The 18650-nt window shown below is 43.3% G+C and overlaps 1 protein-coding gene across 3 annotated transcripts in view; it reads left to right on the top strand.

Annotated features, from left to right (window-relative positions):
* Positions 1–18650, top strand: part of LOC122557945 (N-acetyl-beta-glucosaminyl-glycoprotein 4-beta-N-acetylgalactosaminyltransferase 1-like) — a 727525-nt gene that overhangs the window by 614920 nt on the left and 93955 nt on the right. For all 3 annotated transcript variants that reach the window (XM_043706193.2, XM_043706196.2, XM_087996738.1), the window contains one exon: positions 4507–4647. In XM_043706193.2, the coding sequence (XP_043562128.2) occupies positions 4507–4647 (141 nt within the window). The remainder of the gene's footprint in view (positions 1–4506; positions 4648–18650) is intronic.

Below are 18650 nucleotides of genomic sequence, written 5' to 3'. Positions count from 1 at the left end.
TGGGTTGTGCCCTGGGCTGCAGTTTGGTCAGAGGCAGCATGGAAGTATTTGGAGCAAACAGTGAACTGTTTCCTTAACTGATTGGCACAATTGCTCAGTGGTTAGCACTGCTGCCAGCAACCTGGGTTCAATTCCTGGGTGACTGTCTATGTAGAGTTTGCACATTCTACCAATGTTTTCTGGGTGCTCCAGTTTCCTCTCACAGTCCAAAGATGTGCAGATTAGGTGGATTGGCCATGCTAAACTACCCATTGTGTCCGGTGATGTGTATGTTACTTGGATTGGGCATGCTAAGCTACCTATTGTGTCCAGTATGTGTAGGTTAGGTGGATTGGTCATGCTAAACTACCCATTGTGTCCAGTGATGTGTAGGTTAGGTGGATTGGCCATGGGAAATGCAGGGTTACAGGAATAGGGTAGGTGGGTGGTTCTGGGTGGGATGCTCTTTGGAGGGTCACTGTGGACATGATGGGCCAAATGGCCTGCTTCCACACACTAGGGATTCTATACTTACCTGTGACTTGAATTCTCCCACCGTCCACCTCATTTGGTGAGTTTGGAAAAATGGGATTGTGAATACCAATGAGGCGAGTTGTGTTTAACAAGCATTAATTCCCTGCCTAACGAGAATCTTACCACCCCACTTGTCAAAAGTATAGAAGACAGAGTGAGATGATCTCCTCCAAAATGGGCCTTGCCTAATGTGCTACACATCTCTCTGTTGCCCACATTCCTCCCCAAAATTTCTAATATGATCTGAGAGGGTGCAAGTCATGCACTGACAGGTGGTTTTTGCAACAGGGAATGCATGTATGAAGAAATTGTTGCAAGAGGAAGGACATCTCACAAAAGAATATTTTGTACTAAATATGGAGCTCTTTGTTTTGATAATTGGTTTAATATATTGTTGTCTTGAACTAAAGATGGACAAGAAAATCTGATTATTATTCGTTAATTTTGTTTCATTATGTGCAAGTGATGAGCATTCACTGAAGATGCCTGAGTGCTCCTATAAATACAAATAGACTGGAAGTGTGGTTGTTTTGTTAAGCAGTGCACGGGTGTGTTTATCTCTGCAAATAAAATGCTTATAAAAGAATGTAAAGATTGGCTCCAGTTCTCCCCTTCACCGTCTGATGTTTTGGAATATATCATTTTTCTGAATTCTGTTTAAAATTTACACATCAGTCACATTGAGCTGAGTATCTTACACTAATGGTAAAACCAGCTGTCCAGCCAACTGAGCTAACCGACCCCTGACATCAATATGCTTTTTTTATTGGATCACATTAATTGGATAGGACTAATTGTGTGTTGTCAGTGCTTTTTACTGCTTTATGCATATGTGTTATATCTTTTCAAATCAGTATTTTTTTGTCTACCGGATGATTAGTTGATGTTTTTACTATTATTTTATACTTACAGAAACAGGAATTTTATTCTTTGATGGTTTTGACTGCACATATTGTGTTAAATCATGGTACATGTAAAGATGGAGAAAGTGAGGCCTGCAGATGCTGGAGATCAGAGTCAAGATTAGAGTGGTGCTGGAAAAGTACAGCAGGTCAGGCAGCATCCGAGGAGCAGGAGAATTGACGTTTCGGGCATAAGCCCTTCATCAGGAATCCTGATTCGCCTGCTCCTCGGATGCTGCCTGACCTGCTGTGCTTTTTCAGCACCACATTCTCGACTACATGCAAAGATGTACAGTTAAAACCATGGATTGTATTGTGTTTTATTTGTGTCAAATTTTATATCATTGCACTTGATTGAATAATGGGCCTATCACTGGTAAATGAGGAAATCCAAGTTAAAGACTTTTGGAGGTACGTGAGAGGATTCTGTTTCTGCTTTAGAAATGAGTTAGTCCCTGTCCCAACAGGAAATATAATCTCTCACATTGTGTCTCTCTGGCTGCAGCTCAGGCAACAGCTAGGCTGACATTTCAACACAGTTATAAATGCAACTCCGGCATAAAGTAACATTTCCCAGTCTCAGCATATGTCCAAAGATTACATTTCAAGTGCTGTCCATCATTACATCTGTTAATAATATAATCTGTTAATTAATTCAGTAAAAAGCCCTGATAGATGCTTTCCTGTTGCACCCCATTTTTTGCTGTCGCTAAAAGCCAATCAAACTCTCTATCAATGGTAAACTAAATAAAAATGAATGGCATGATGTGATGCGCAGCCATTAAGACACCAACTTTCAGTCTCAATTCTACACTGGGGCTGGACAATCTCAGGGGGGCAAAATACTTAGTCCATGGGCTGTAAAACCAAGGTAAGTAATTTTTACCACAGAAACCGAAGGGTTTGGATTGTGGGATAAGTTAACATTTTTAAAACATCAAATGAAAAATTGGTAATTGAATCAGCCCACCTCCAGTTTTAACTGAGTTTACCAGTTGATCATTATATGGTGTGTTGATCACCAAGAAAAAATCCAAAGAGGGCTGTGTTTCTTCACTTCAGCACGCTATTTATATTTAACTGATGTTGTCCAGAATTTCCTGGCCTTAATTAGGAAGTCAAGCAGGTAAAAGGATGTGAGGAGTATGGGATCAGTAGGGTAAACTTTTTAGAGCATTGTTTGTGAGCCTGATGTAGCAAGAGTATTTGCTCTGGTCCAAGCTAGCTATCCTGCAAGACACCTAGTAATGTAGTGAACTCTCCAGCTCCTCAATCTCTGGCTTTCCAGGATCACCAACTACTTCAACCTGACCATCTCAATCACAGCTTACACCAACACATCTCCTGCCAAACCATGCTTTACCACCGGCAGTCAGCATGTCTGCAGCATGTTCACCACCCTCCTTGAAGCACTCTCATTCCTTCAGCCTGCTCTGAACCTCCAACTACTACACATTGACATCATTTGAAATGTACATCAGTAAACCAGACTGGTTGTTTGGTGAGTGAATAAAAATTAAAATTTCTTTACCATCCAAAACCTACCTATCCCAATCACCAAACAACAGCCAATCGCCACAATGAATGCCTGTCATTTTGACCAGAATAGAAGTCACCATTCCCTCACCTGATAACTTCTCAGTCACTCTCAGTTTTGCTTTGAATGATCAGAGAATCGAGTGTGTTGGGGTGCCCTCCTGCATTAGTATTGGGTGTGAGCAAGTCATGATGCTGTTGACCCATTTCACAAAGAACTGCAGAAGCCTGTGGAACTACACCTCACTATCCTTGCCAGCGGGAAAGAAGAGAAAAGAGAATTAAGCACTGATCAGAACTGGATGTAGGTTTGCTCGCTGAGCTGGAAGGTTCATTTTCAGACGTTTCATCAGCATATTAGGTAACATCTTCACTGAGCCTCTGAACAAAATACTGCTGATGATTTCTGCTTTCTATTCACAACTTAAACAGAGACCCTTAAATGATAGCAAACAGCTTTGATCTTTCTCTATGTATGGCAGGTACTCAAAAGGACAAATTTATGTTTACTGTACTCCTTATGTACTCACAGCTGTATGAGCAAATCCAATTCTAACTCCATTTACAAATTTGCTGATGACATCGCCATAGTGGGTCGGATCTGAAGCAGCGAGGAGACCCGAGTACAGGAAGGAGCTAGACTGCTTTGTGGTCTGGTGCAAAGACCAATTTCTCCCTCAATGTCAGCAAACCAAAGGAGCTGGTCATCGACTTCAGGAAGCAGGAAGGAGGGCAGGACACACTCCTGTCTGTATCAATGGTGCTGAGGTGGAGATGGTCAAGAGCTTCAAGCTCCTAGGAGTAAATATCACCAACGGTCTATCCTGGTCCATCCATGTCGATGGTACAGTCAAGAAAGCACACCAACCCCTCGACTTCCTCAGAAGGCTCAGGAAATTCAGCATGTCCGCAAAGACTCTTACCAATTTTTATAGACGCACCATAGAAAGCATAATATCCGGGTGCATCACAGCTTGGTCTGGCAACTGCTCTGCCCAAGACCACAAGAAGCTACAGAAAGTTGTGAATGCAGCCAAGTCCATTACAAAAACCAAACCTCCTTCCATTGACTCCATCTACACCTCCCGCTGCTTTGGGAAAGCAACCAACATAATCAAACACCCCTCCCACCCTGGTTATACTCTGTCCGCCACCTTCCACAATAAAAAGATACAAAAGTTTGCAAACATATACCAACAGATTCAAGAACAGCTCCTTCCTCACTGGACCTCTCATATGTCAGAGTTGACCTCTCTCTGCACTTTCTCTGTAGCTGTAATATTATGTTCTGCATTCTGTTCTATTGCCCTGATGTACTTATGTAAGATATGATTGTCTGGTTAGCATGCAATACAACACTTTTCACTGAATCTTGGTACATGTGGCAATAATAAATCAGATCAAATTAAAATGAAATATTTCTTTATGATTGACAAGTCTGCAGCACAATTATGTGTTTGCTAATTGCTGATAACTTCTGCTTCCCATGTCCTTAATACTATATTGTTTTTCCAGCTGTGCATACTGAGTGTGCAAATTCATTTTTTAATCATAGATGAATCGTCATTGAAGATGAACAGTGTTGATCATATCCCACAAACCCATGCAAGTCATGCTGGAGGTAACAAGATAGTACGCCGAGAGTTACATGCGGCTGATATGCTCAAACCAGATCCCAGGGACACCTTCTTTCTGAGTGAGTTCTGTTTACATTTTCTGTGTCGTTAGATATGGATTGGAACCCATTTAGACATTTTACAACTGCTTTTCTGATAGATTTTGATGACTAGTTGTCATTTTTTCCTCACTTCTCTCTGTTTTGCTAGCTAAAGACTGAATTTAAAAATGATTACTCCTTACCACAGTAATTCAGACTATTTCAGAAAAGTGGGTAAATTTTCAATAAGCATTAGAGGTGTAATAGTATAAAGGGAGAGCTGACAGTGAATGGGCCAGTCACAGGGTGAGGCGAATGCTGAGGAAAGCAACTTCTTGCAGCAGTTATCTTGGAGATTTTGTTGGTCAGATATTCGCTAATGTGTGCGCCCTCGTGGAAGACAACTTTTATTTTTAAATTCATTCATGGGATATGAGCATCATTTATTGCCCATCCCTAATTGTCCAGGAGAATGTGTTAGCGAGCTGCCTGCTGTACTACTCCAAGTGGTGGACATTCAGGAGCCCACAGCTGTATTAGCCGGGCCACAAATGCTTTGTAATGAAGAACATCCCATCAAGTCAAAAAGGATGCAGCCAGTCAAGCCTGGAAGTCTGAAGGCTTTGTTTTGAAGACTGGATTTCCTCAGGTTTAGGGTGTTGAATGACTGGATCCATTTGGTGATCAAGGTCCCTGTGCACTGGCCAAGTCTATTTGCTAATTGCTTTGACTTGCAGCTGGTATGCAACCACCATAAGAGGATCCTGCAAAGTTTCCAGGGAGCTGTCATGATGCTGTTATCCTCTGCCACCCTCAGCTGCCTTAGTTCTGAATGCCTCCACACCTTCACAGTGGATGGCTGCTGGGTGACAAGAGGTACCTCTAGCTCCAGCCAAACCCCCATTCTTCACCACTGCCCTTCAATGTACTGTTCCCTCCCAAATCCACTGCTTTAATCTTGAGACTATGTAAAACTCTGCAGACCTTGTCCTAATTCAGTTCTGACCCATTCTGATATTACACTGTTCTCATTGATCTACACTGACTTCTGTTTAAGCAATGCTTTGGTTTAAACTTTTCCATTCAGAAACCACAGTGACTTTTGCCTCTCCTTATCTCTGTAATTACCTCCAACCTCACAACCCTCCAGGATATTTGTGCTCTCTACTATTGACCTCTGAAGAATCCCTGATATAATTTATGTTGTCCTGCCTTCAGCTGCTGAGGCCCTTACATCTAGTATTCCCTACCTAAGACTCAATGCAATAATCCTCATCCTCACTTTCCTCTGTCAGAGCTTCTTAAACATAGCTTTGTTCATCTACACTAATATCTCCTGAAGTGATTTGGTGTCAGACTTACTTTGTAATGCTCCTGTGAAGTACATGAAAGGTGCTACGTAAATAGAAGTTGTTGGTGTTGCTGTATTTGTTATGTTCTGAATGGGTGTGTGAGAGCTAGTTTGAGGAGCTTAGTGTGGGGAGGGGAGTCAGAGGTTTTGTAAGCTGCATATTTATTGCCTTCACTGCAGGAGAGTTTAACAATTTAGCATTTCTCACTGTGAGACCTACATTTCTTTATTCTGTGTAGAGTTAATTATTCGCAGAAGTTGTGTATCATCTCCATTCCATGCTTTTAGTGAGTCTTCTAAAATTGAAATGATGAGGTGGCATCAGTAGCCAGTCTACAAAACAAAGGTGGGCTGCCCACATCACTCAGGAATACTATTGCTTATCGGACCACAGAAAGCACACTCCAGAGCATGATGAATGAGGTTGCCTATTGGATATGACCGATGACAGTGAACAGAACGATATGTCTAGTGCAAAGAAACAAAAATGGTGACATTAACCTGGCGTCAGCAAAATAGAAATTGTTCAATTTTCCCAGGGCTAATAAAGGCAAGCATAAGTTTGTTATGCACTTACTAGACCAGAGGACTGCTCTCTCATTAGAGAGGGAGAGGCGCTGGTGGTGGTTTAACGTGAGGGTCAACATGTCTCAGGTGAGGGGAGAGATTGAGAAGGAGAGTCCTTCATTGTAACCTAAGCCAGTGCAGGAATAGAATGCACGCTGTGTTACAAACCAGCCATCCAGCCAACTGAGCTAACCAGCCAACTGAGTCCTACGACTGCAAAAGAAAGTTTTGCGAACAGTCCTGAATATGCATTCTGCAGGTTCAGTTGTCTTTGTTGAAATCATTTTGGACAGCCTTGCGATTATTCGTTGTTAAGAAATGAATTCTCATATTGAAAGTGATTTTGAGTGAAGGAGATCACCGTCTTAAAAATTATACCATTGTTGATCATGGATAAATGCTTATGTCAGCAGCCTGTTGTCCTTTGAACCCACCAAAATCACAAACTACTTTACATCTGTTAGATGTCAAAACCTGAGCATGTTTCTAATGAGAAATGGCAGATTGAGAGGATCTACTCAAGATATTACAGTAAATAACTGCTACCAAGCGAAGACTTCCTTTATATTGTGCATAATGACACTAAGCACAGCCATAAATAGCTCGAATAAGAGCTGCTAAGTCCTCTGGTGCTAAAAATAGTTCATGAATAATATATAATCAGTGATATTATATTTGTAGAGGTATATTAAAAGATCTAGACAGAACTCATAAAATCTATAACACAGGAGTCATAACACAAGAGTCTCCACTTCCAGCTAGTGTGCTTTGTTTAAAAATGCACCAACTGCTCAGTTCACTGAATGTCACACACCCCTCTCTGTGTTACTGCCTGATGTGATCTGAATCATCCCATCAACACACTGTTAGACATCATACATGCTTACTGCAGCACTCTCTGACATACCCTGCTCGGATCACTACTACACTCTCTGATATATCTTGTGCTGATCACTCTAATACTGAAAGACCCTTGTCCTTCTTCGTAACACTCTCAGACCATGCTCACAATTTTTCTTCCTTCTGACCACCTAAGTGTGTGGATACAGAAAATCAAGGCCAGAAACAGAGGCCCCATTGTCTTTTCAAATTGAAGATTTTCATCAACAGAGGGCCATAAACAACATCTCTGATCCACCCGAAACCTTTCTCCAAAGTCATTTAACTTTCTGTTATCAGGATGTGGAGGTGTCGGTGTTGGACTGGGGTGGACAAATTAAAAATCACACAACACCAGGATATAGTCCAACAGGTTTATTCGAAAGTAAAAGCTTTCGGCACATTGCTCCTTTATCAGGTAGCGAGTGGGGCAGGGTCATAGTAAAAATCAAAGTGTCATACTACTGATGCAACGTATTGAACAAACCTAGATTGTTAAGTCTTTAGTCACTTAGAATGAGAGTGCAGGTTTCAGTTGATTAATATGTAAATCAGAGAATTTCTTTCAAGTCACAGCCCAAGATAACTTAAGGTTTTATCAGTATATAGAAAAAAGTGACACTCAGTTCAGACAATGCATTAAAGGTGTGAGGTTAGAATCTGTCTGTATCCCAACCTTGAGTCAGATTGGTTCTATTTCCAAAGTAGGAATTTATAAAATATCACATTGACTGACTGTCTCCAGATTAGGTGCTTTTTGAACAAAATATAATGTATCTGCAAATACAAATCTGCAAATGCTCATTCACCCCATAGACTTACATGTGTATGTGCATATGTGTGTATGCGTGTGAGGGAGAGGGAAAGAGTGTGTGTGAGCATATGTGTCTATATCCTTGATAGAGTTTGTGTGCAAGTGAGAGAGTATATGCCTATGAGATGGTGTGTGTGTGTGTGTGTGAGTGTGTGTGTGAGAGAGAGAGACAGCATGTGTATGAGAGAGGGAGTATGTGAGTGTGATCATGTTTGAGAGTATGTCTGTATTTGTACTTATGGGGTCACCTGTAGTGTAACAAGAACCCAAGATCCTGGTTGAGGCCATCCGGGATCATGGGTTCATGTCACATGACAGCTGACCCCACAAGTACACATGCACACAACTTCTCGCACACACTCACTTCGCCCCACCACTCCTCCACGCGCACACTTTTCCTCTCACTTATACATATATAAGTCCATGTGGTGAATTTCCTCCACTACTGGATGCATGGCAGCAGTAGTGTGTACCATCTACAATCATCCAGTGCAGCAACTTGTTCTTTGATAATACTTCCCAATCTCCCTATTCTTTATACCTTGAAGGTTTAGGCTTAGGACAGGGACAGCGGATACATAGGACCATTGCCACCTGTAAGTCTCCTTCTCACCCAGACACCTTTCTGACCTGGAGTAATATCATTGATTCTTCGTACCCAGTGGGTCAAAAACCTAAACTAACTCCCATTAGCAACACAATGGTTGTGCCTAGAGCCCAGGTACTATGGCAGCTTAAAAGGCAGCCGCCACCATCTTCAGGACAATTACGGATGGGGCACTAAATGTTTGCATTACTGCTGATGCTCATTGTAACACAGCCTAGTGTATCTTGCATCCTTGCTGTAGTTTTCTCTAATAAGCCTTACACTGCCCACTTAAATCTCTAATACAGAACAACCTCGATTATCCGAATGAGAGAGGCGGGGAGTATTTTGTTCGGATCATGGATAATGTTTTTACAGGACCTTGAGGTCTTGTTCGGATAATCTGAAATTCGGATAATTGACGTTTGAATAACCAAGATTGTCCTGTATACTGATTACTGCATGCTCTCATGTACTACAATGCTCACTATAAAATCTACAATATATTTATTGTACACTTCAGTAGCACTCTCTAATATATCCGACATTACTCACTGTAACGTTCTTTAAGGGATCTAACACAACTCATCCAACATTCTCTAATGCATCTTACACTGCTCACTGTAATACTCACTAATACCATCCAAATTATTGACTGAAATACTCAATGTTACATTGTTCAGTGTAAAACGCAGTCATACACCTTACATGCTAAAATGGATAAGCAAGAGCAGAATTACTGTGAATGATGAAAATTGGAAATAAAAACTGAAAATGCTGGAAAACCTCAGCAAGTCTGGCTTTTGAGAAGAGAAGAAGAGAGGGTGGAATCTTCCCAGGCCCTGAACAACACTTGCTATGAAGTGTGAAGTGTGGCCAAATTGAGTGAGATTAGAGTAGTGCTGGAAAAGCACAGGTCAGGCAGCATCTGAGGACGTTTTGGGTAAAAACCATGATGAAGGGCTTTTGCCTTAAATGTTGATTTCCCTGCTCCTCAGATGCTGCCTGACCTGCTGTGCTTTTCCAGCACTACTCTAATCTTGACTCAATTTGGCCACACTTCACACTTCATAGCCCGTGTTGTTAGTGAGCAAAATTAGAGCACATGGTATTGGGGCCAAGGTTTTGACTTGGATTGAAAATTGGCTGACTGACAGGAAGCAAAGAATAGTGATAAACGGGTCCCTTTCGGAATAGCAGGCGGTAACTAGTGCGGTACCACAAGGTTCGGTGCTGGGACCGCAGCTGTTTACAATATGCATCAATGATATAGATGAAGGCTTTGAAAGTAATATTAGCAAATGTGTTGATGACACAAAGCTGGGTGGCAGGGTGAAATGTGAGGAGGATGTTATGAGAATACAGGGTGACTTGGACAGGCTAGATGAGTGGACTGATGCATGGCAGATGCAGTTTAATGTGGATAAATGTGTGACTATCCACTTTGGTGGCAAGAATAGGAAGGCAGATTACTATCTAAATGGAGTCAAGTTAGGTAAAGGTGTTCTAGGTGTACATCAGTCCAGGTGTTCTTATACTTCAGTCAATGAAAGCAAGCATGCAGGTACGGCAGGCAGTGAAGAAAGCTAATGGCATGCTGGCCTTCATAACAAGAAGAATTGAGTATAGGAGCAAAGAGGTCCTTCTGCAGCTGTACAGGGCCCTGGTGAGACCGCACCTGGAGTATTGTGTGCAGTTTTGGTCTCCAAATTTGAGGAAGGACATTCTGGCTATTGAGGGAGTGCAGTGTAGGTTCACGAGGTCAATTCCCAGAATGGCGGGACTATCATATGGTGAGAGATTGGAGCGACTGGGCTTGTATACACTTGAGTTTAGAAGGATGAGAGGGTATCTGATTGACATGTATAAAATTATTAATGGATTGGACACTCTGGAGACAGGAAGCTTGTTTCTGCTGATGGGTGAGGCCAGAACCAGAGGACACAGTTTAAAAATAAGGAGTAGGCCACTTAGAACAGAGTTGAGGAGAAACTTCTTCACCCAGAGAGTGGTGGGTGTATGGAATGCTCTGGCCTAGAAGGCACTGGAGGCCAAGTCTCTGGATATATTCAAGAAAGGGATGGGTAGAGCTCTTAGAGATAGTGGAATCAAGGATTATGGGGATAAGGCAGGATTGTGGATGATCAGCCATGATCATAATGAATGGTGGTGCTGGCTCAAAGGGCTGAATGGCCTACTCCTGCACCTATTGTCTATTGTCTAATCTCCAGCATCTGCAGTACCCATTTTCGCCAACTTGAGTGAGATGTCAAGCGAGGGCATTTCTCAACATTGGGAGCAACAAGTGACATTTCCAACTAAATTCCAGAAGTCGAGGTAAGATTCTTGCTAGAGAGCAGCAAGTGCCTTATTAACAGGGATTAATGCTCATCATCACCCTCATTACTATCTAATCACATCTCATCGACACGCACGTTCACATGTTGCCATCCATTGGAGAGAAACTAGATGCCGGGTACTCTCAACATGAAAGACTCTATTTAACCACTAATTCTCCAGACCACCATCTTGGACACTGGGCACCGATGTCTCAGGGTATATGTCATGAGCAATGGCCACAGGCACACTCCATCCACGGACCCTGGCATCTGATATGTGCAAGCCTTTCCACATTTTCATGACCCATGGCTGGTCCACTTACAGGGCAGTTCTGCACTTTGGAGTGCAAGGACAACTATTACTGAAATGCAAGGGCATTTTGTGCACAGGGACGGATGCCCAGCTCACAGACTAGAACAAACTGCATCTCACAGCCACTTCCTTGCTTCCTTACCATACATCAGGATGCTCACAGCACCCCTGCCTTGCTTTGCTTTTCCTTCCCTTTCAGCGCTTATCCAGAGCTAGCAGGGGCAAGTTCTGCCAACTTGGACTTGCCTTTTAGCGCATACACAAAGCTAGGAGGCATGTCATGGTTTTCAGCAGTCATCAGTCAGAGAGGTAGGTCTATTGTTGTATGGCACTCTGCCGGTGGCATCTGTGGTGCTTCAAGCAAATAGCCATGTTTCAATGTTTAAGGGGAGTAGTTCTCAGCCAGATCGAGAGATACACTTCAGACAGGGGGTCCAGTCACAGTAAATCAATCAATGCAATATCAGCCTATTGGTCGGTGCATGGTCATTCAGCTACTCAGGTCAGTCAAGACCATAGTGAGTAGGAATGCAAGTAGGCCATTCTGCCCTTTGAGCCTGCTCCACCGTTCTGTAGGATCCTGGTTGATCCAACACTGCTCATGTCCTCTTTCCTGCCCTTTCCCCATAAGACTTCATTTCCCTACTGAGCAAGAATCAACCTCAGCTTTAAATGTACACAAGGACTCAGCCTTGCCACACCTCTCAATGGCAAGGAGTTCCAAAGGCACTCAACCCTCTGAGAAAATAAATTCCTCCTCATTTCAGTCTTAAGTTGGTACCCCTTTATGCTAAGAGTCTGCCATCTGGTCCTAGACTCTCCCATGAGGGGAAGCATCCTCTCAGCATTGACCCTGTCAAGACCCTTAAGAATCCTATATGTTTCAGTGAGATCACCTCTCATTCTGCTAAACTCCAGTGAGTAGAATCCCAAGCTGTTTAGCCTTTGCTCATAAGACAATCCATCAATACCAGGGACCACTCTAGTCAACGTTCTCTGGACAGCCTCTTATGAAATGAAATCTCGCCTTAAATAAAGGGACCAAAACTGCTCATAGTACTCCAGATGTGGTCTCAACGGCATCTTGTACAGTTGTTGTAAGACTTTCCTACTCTTATACTCCAATCCGCTTGAAATAAGGGTCAACATTCCATTAGCCTTCCTGAGTAGCTGCTGGCCCTGTGCACTAGTACACAAGTTCCCCCAAGTCCCTTTGACTTGCAGCTTTCTGCAGTGTTTCTCCATTTAAATAAAATTCTGTTCTCCCCTCCAAAATTAACAATGTTGCATCTTCCCATTTTATATTCCCTTGGCTAACTTGCTTCCCACTTAATCCATCACAAGGTCAGGATATCCTCCTTATTAGGGTGAGGTGTCGAGCAAAGGTCAGGCACTCCATCACCCTCCTTGGCTCTTTCCATCTCACTGTGGGCTGTTTTCTCCCGGAATGAGAGAAAGGGAGGGATTGAGTGAGAAGCACAGTTATGAATGCTGGTGCAGGTGGGCAGAAGGTTGTGAGGAGTCCCGAGTGAATAGGGAGTGGGCAGCACAGAGACCATGCAGAGTTAACAGTTTGGGACAGTTCAGTGGGTGAGAGGGAGTAAGGGAAGATGTTGCATGTGAAGGTGGGAGTGGTAGAGCATTAGGCTTGGTGGAAGGTGTACACAGCAACAGAGAGAGAGAGAGAGAGAGAAAGAAAGTGAGTTTGAGATAGCAGAGAGATGGTAGGACCTCTCCTGGTGAGGTGGAGAAGGTCATTGACCTTCTTCCTACACTGCTGGGCGTTCCTCCAGGTAGCTCTGACGGCAATGACTTGGAAGTGACTTGTGGTCTCCTCTGCCAGTCACTCTCCATCCCCCTATCCAGCAGGACCTGAAGGTCCTTGTCCATAAAGCAGGGCATTCATTTCCCCTTATCTGCCATATCCAGACAAATGACATGAACCATTTCAGTACTGTTGGTGTTAAGATTCAGCCACATTTAATATTTCATCAAAGCTTTTCAATTGTAGCGTATAGTAATATTTCCACATTACTCATTAAATCATCTCTACAATGTCTTACATTTATCAGTATAACATTCTTGAATAACTCCTACACTGCTAATTTAACACTCAAATGCAATAGAAACATCAGAGGATAACTTAATAGGAATCAAAATAAAAACATATCTAAACTAAAAGCTGTCAGTGAACCATATAATTTAAATATAATTGCAACTTTGACTCATTGTCATTAAAACGTCTGCTTTCAACCATTCACTGTCTAAAATTTTGATCAAAAATAATTAGCAGGTTTCTCTAAGCAGGTGCTCAAAAATATAAAATAACCATCTCATATTTCAAATTGCAGTGAAGAAGATTTTTTTTCTCGAGTGTAGAATATATTTTGCTCTTTACAGTGAGGTAAAATGAAGACAACTTGGTTTTGCTAGGCCAAAGATCCTCCATTTCTCTTTCTTCATTTATGGAGTGTAGGGAAGGTTGACGAGGCCAGTATTTATTGGCCATTCCTAACTGCCCAGAGGACAATCAAATGTAGGCCAGACCAGGTAAGAATGACAGATTTCCTCCTTTAGAAGAAAGAAATTAGTGAGCCGATGTTTTGTTAAAGGACAGTGGTTAAGTGATTGCTGTTGCTTTTAATTGAAGATTTTATTGAACTCAAATTTCACCATCTGACGTGGTGGGATTTGAATGCATGTCTCCAGAACATTGGCCTGGGCGTCTAGATTGCCAGTCTGGTAACATTACCAAAGCACCACCACCTTCTCCATCTGTGCTTTAAATGATTCTTTGAATTGTGTTATGCCTCATGGCCAGTATACCAGTACGCCTCAAAGAGTTACGTCCATGGTGTTATCAGTAGGAGGAAATCTGTCATTCTTTACCCATCCTGTCTAACCTAAACAATCTGTCACCCACTTGCTTATGAAGAACTAATCTGCATCTCCATTTAAAATACTCAAGGACTCTACTTCCACCAACTTTTGATAAAGAATGTTCCAAAGACTCTTGACTCACTGAGAGAAGAGATGCTTGTTTTATCTGTTCCAATTCTGCCAGCTTATAATGGTCAACAAACTTGGAGACCATCATATTCCAAGCAGCTCAAATTTGTCACAACATCTGAGGCTCCACAGTAGGTAGGATCTCGATAACCCACATGCCAGGCATTAATTATTTAAAAGAGGTACTAAGCCCTTAAGAGCCATCATGTGGTTTCAAAAGTCCCAATAATACGATCATTCAGCACAGAATAATAAAGTGCCCAAAACTTGATATTTAAAGGCAAACCTGCAATATCACGGAATGATTGGGCACCTGTGCCACATTAGTGCCATTGGAAGGAGTTTTTGTTTTATTCCTATATCTTTGGTGCCTCTCCTATCCACCTCAAAACCAGAAACTGAGGTGGATCTGTTACGCCCCATTTCCAGGTACGTCCTTTGCTGGTAAGGGGCCTGCTTAAGGGTGTCCTGAGCAGATGTATTTGTACTCCTGTTGGCTTCACGTATTGGACTGCTTTCCCTCCCTGTTGCTGCATGATCTCGCCTCTCCTACTTGAGAAGTAGAATGTACCTCTTTCACCAATGGTGTACAATATCCAAGGCTAAAGTGACAAGATACCGATCTAAGTGACATCCAGCAGCCACTATAAGTTCTGCTGGACCTGAGTCTCCGCAACGGTTGCCAACCTGATCATGGAAGACCCCATAGATTAGATTCTCTACAGTGTGGAAACAGGCCCTTCGGCCCAACAAGTATACACCAACCCTCCGAAGAGTAACCCACCCAGACCCATTTCCCTCTGACTAATGCACCTAACACTATGGGCAATATAGCATGGCCAATTCACCAGAACTGCGCATCTTTGGACTGGGAGGAAACTGGAGCACCCAGAGGAAACCCGCACAGACACAGGGAGAATGTGCAAACTCCACACAGTCAGTCGCCTGAGGTCGGAATCGAACCTGAGACCCTGGTGCTAACCTCTGAGCCACCGTGCCACCCCATAGTTTAGATGAACTCCTCCACTATTTGTTTAAAACCGCACAGAGCTTGTGACAGATGTTCCACTGCACCTCTTTGCATTTCTGTCGCTTTTCTTGTGGCCCGTTCAGAGGCATGTCATCGGTGTGAAACTCAGACTGTCAGGGACCATGGCTGTCACACCCTCTGTTAGTGCTGTGACGTGTTCACCAAATAGTCACCCGAAGCCTAATCGTGAAACTATTCCCACCAGGTTGACTATCTGTGTGTAGAGAATGTGTCCTTCAAGGATATGATTGCACTTGGAGAGGATGCGGAAGAGATTCACAGAGATGTTGCCTGGGATGGAGCATTTCAGCTACGAAGAGAGGCTGGATAAACTCGAGTTGTTTTCTTTGGAGCAGAAAATGTTTAGGGCGGACCTGCTAGAGGTGCCTAAGATTAGGAGGGGCATAGGCCGGGTGGATAGACAGCAGCTGTTCCCCTCAGTTGAATAATAAGGGGGTGCAATTTTAAAGTGAAAGGCAGGTGGTTTCAAGGGGATTTGAGAAAGAAACCCTTTTGTTCTGGAAGGCTGGAATGCACTGCCTGGAAAGTTAGTTCAGGTAGGAAACCTCACAACCTTTAAAAAAAGTGCATGGATTTGCACTTGAAATGTCATAACGTTTAACACCATGGCTGGAAAGTGGGACTTGTGTCAGTTTATTGTAGTTTTGGCAGGACACACTTGATGGGCTGAAGGGCCTCTTTACTGTATAATTCTATGATTCTAAGTGTTGAGTCATCAAGCTGAGAGGTAGAGTTCAGACCTGCGGCAGATGAGTCTCTTGACCGAGAGGTCCCGTAGTGGAGAGCGCAAGGGATTAAGTGGAGGTCAGAGGTGCAAAGAGGTGGAGCACCAGGGACCTGGGTTCGATTCCAGCCTCGGGTGACAGTTTATGTGGAGTTTGCATATTTTTCTCATATCTGCGTAGGTTACCTCCCGCACAGATGAGATGAATTGACCATGCTAAATTGCGCATAGTGTTCAGGGATGTGTAGGTTAGCGGTATTAGTAAGGGGAAATGTAGACAAATAGGGTAGGGGAATTGGGTTGGTGTGGACTTGTTGGGCCAAGTTGCTGCTACCACACTGTAGGGGTTCTATCTTATGATAAACTTCAGCCATCTCTGCAGGAGTTCCTCAGGGGAGTGCCCAAGGCTGAACCACCTGCAGCTGCTACATCAATGATCCTTCACTCCATCATAAGGTCAGAAGTGAGGATGTTCATCAATGATTGTACAATGTTCAGCACCATTTGCAACTCTTCAGACACTGAAGCAGTGTATGACCAAATGCAGCAAGATCTGAGCAATATCCAGACTTGGGCTGACAAGTAGCAAGTAATTTTCATGCCACACAAATGCCAGGCTATGAACACCTCCAACGAAAGAGAATCTAGCAATCACTCCTTGATATTCAATGGCATTACCATAGTTGAGTTCCTCACTATCAACATCCTGGGGGTTACCATTGACCAGAAACTGAATGGGATTAGTTTTATAAGTACTATCACGACAAAAGCAGGTGAGAGGTAGGCAGTAAATAACTTTTCTCATGACTCCCCAAAGCCAGCTATCATCTACAAGTCATAAGTCAGGAGTGTGATGGGAATATTCCCCACTTGTTTGAATGGGTGCAACTCCAACAACACTCAAGGAACTTGACACCATCCAGGACAAAGCAGCCCACTTGATTGGCACCATATCCACAACATTCACTCCCTCCACCACTGATGCTCAGTAGCAGCAGTGTGCACCATCTACAAGATGTACTGCAGAAATTCACCAAGGCTCATCAGACAGCACCTTCCAAACCCATGACCACTTCTCTCTTGAAGGACAAGGACAGCAGATGAATGGGAACACCACAAATTGCAAGTTTCCTCCCAAGCCACTCACCACACTGACTTGGAAATACATCACAGTATCACTGGGTCAAAGCAGCCTCCTTGACAGCACTTATGGAGGAACTGCATGAAATGGACTGCAGCTGTTCAAGAAATCAGCTCACCATCACCCTTGCAAGGGCAATTCAGGATTGGCAATAAATGCTGGCCCAGGCCACACACCCTGAATGAATTTTTAAATATCTCTCCTGGACACGTCAGTCACGAAGAAGCACCTTTTGCTGCTATTGCTGGGCACCACGACATCAAGGTTAACCTTCAGGGAGACATAAACCATGGGACGACTACTTCTTCTTTACTCTGAAACATGCTTCACAAAAAGCAGACAGTTGCGGCCACAGTTTCCAGGGATCAACTCAGCTGTGTGGTGCAGCAGTACAACTTTCAATACATCCGGTCGCACTACCAGACTGATGCTGCTGAATTAGCAGGAGTGTCTGTCTGTCTGTCTGTACAGCTGCCTTTTAAACATGGTGCCCCGGATTAAATGCTGTGAGGCAACAGCGGGGACGTCAATCTCTTGTGCTCCCGCCCCCACCTACCTCTGGACAACTTTTGACTGCATGTAGCCAGCCATCCCACTTCCAAGTGGAGGTCCAGGCACTACCTGCCCTGCTGTTGGGGCATTTGACATAACAATAAGAATCTATTTGTAGTTGTTTTTTCCAGTGGTCCTGTTAAGTTGTAATCACAGGATTTATCCATCTCTCCTCTTTAAAACAGAGGGGTGTAACATTTGCAACTCTTCTACAAACGTGTTAATGAAGTGAACTTTGATTGTCTGGATGCAGCTAACGTGACACCTGTTCAGCAGTACCCTCTGGAGGCACCAGATAGGCTTTTCAATGTTCTGATACTTTCTCATCAACCTGTTCAGAGATGTTATGACACCTATCTCCAGAACAGGTGGACTTGAACTCAGGACCCCTGGCTCAGAGATGGGGATGCTACTGCTGCCCCACAAGAACCCTCCTGCATTGGTAGGACTAGCATTAATTTTGTCTTCATTTATGCCGTGAACAGGACAGTGGGAGACCTGACTTCCTTTACAAACTTACTTGATCCAATTAAACTGACTGTCTGAACTTATTGCGTACAGTTCTGGTCACCGCATTATAGGAAGGATGTGGAAGCTTTGTAAAGGGTTCAGAGATTTACTAGGATGTTGCCTGGTGTGGAGGGAAGGTCTTATGAGGAAAGGCTGAGGGACTTGAGGCTGTTTTTGTTAGAGGAGGTTGAGAGGTGACCTAATTG

Source organism: Chiloscyllium plagiosum, unplaced genomic scaffold (assembly GCF_037043375.1).
Source record: "Chiloscyllium plagiosum isolate Xiang-an unplaced genomic scaffold, Cpla_swu_hap1 HiC_scaffold_18, whole genome shotgun sequence".
Classification (NCBI taxonomy): Eukaryota; Metazoa; Chordata; class Chondrichthyes; order Orectolobiformes; family Hemiscylliidae; genus Chiloscyllium; species Chiloscyllium plagiosum.
This window is presented reverse-complemented; position numbering and strand designations above follow the sequence as displayed.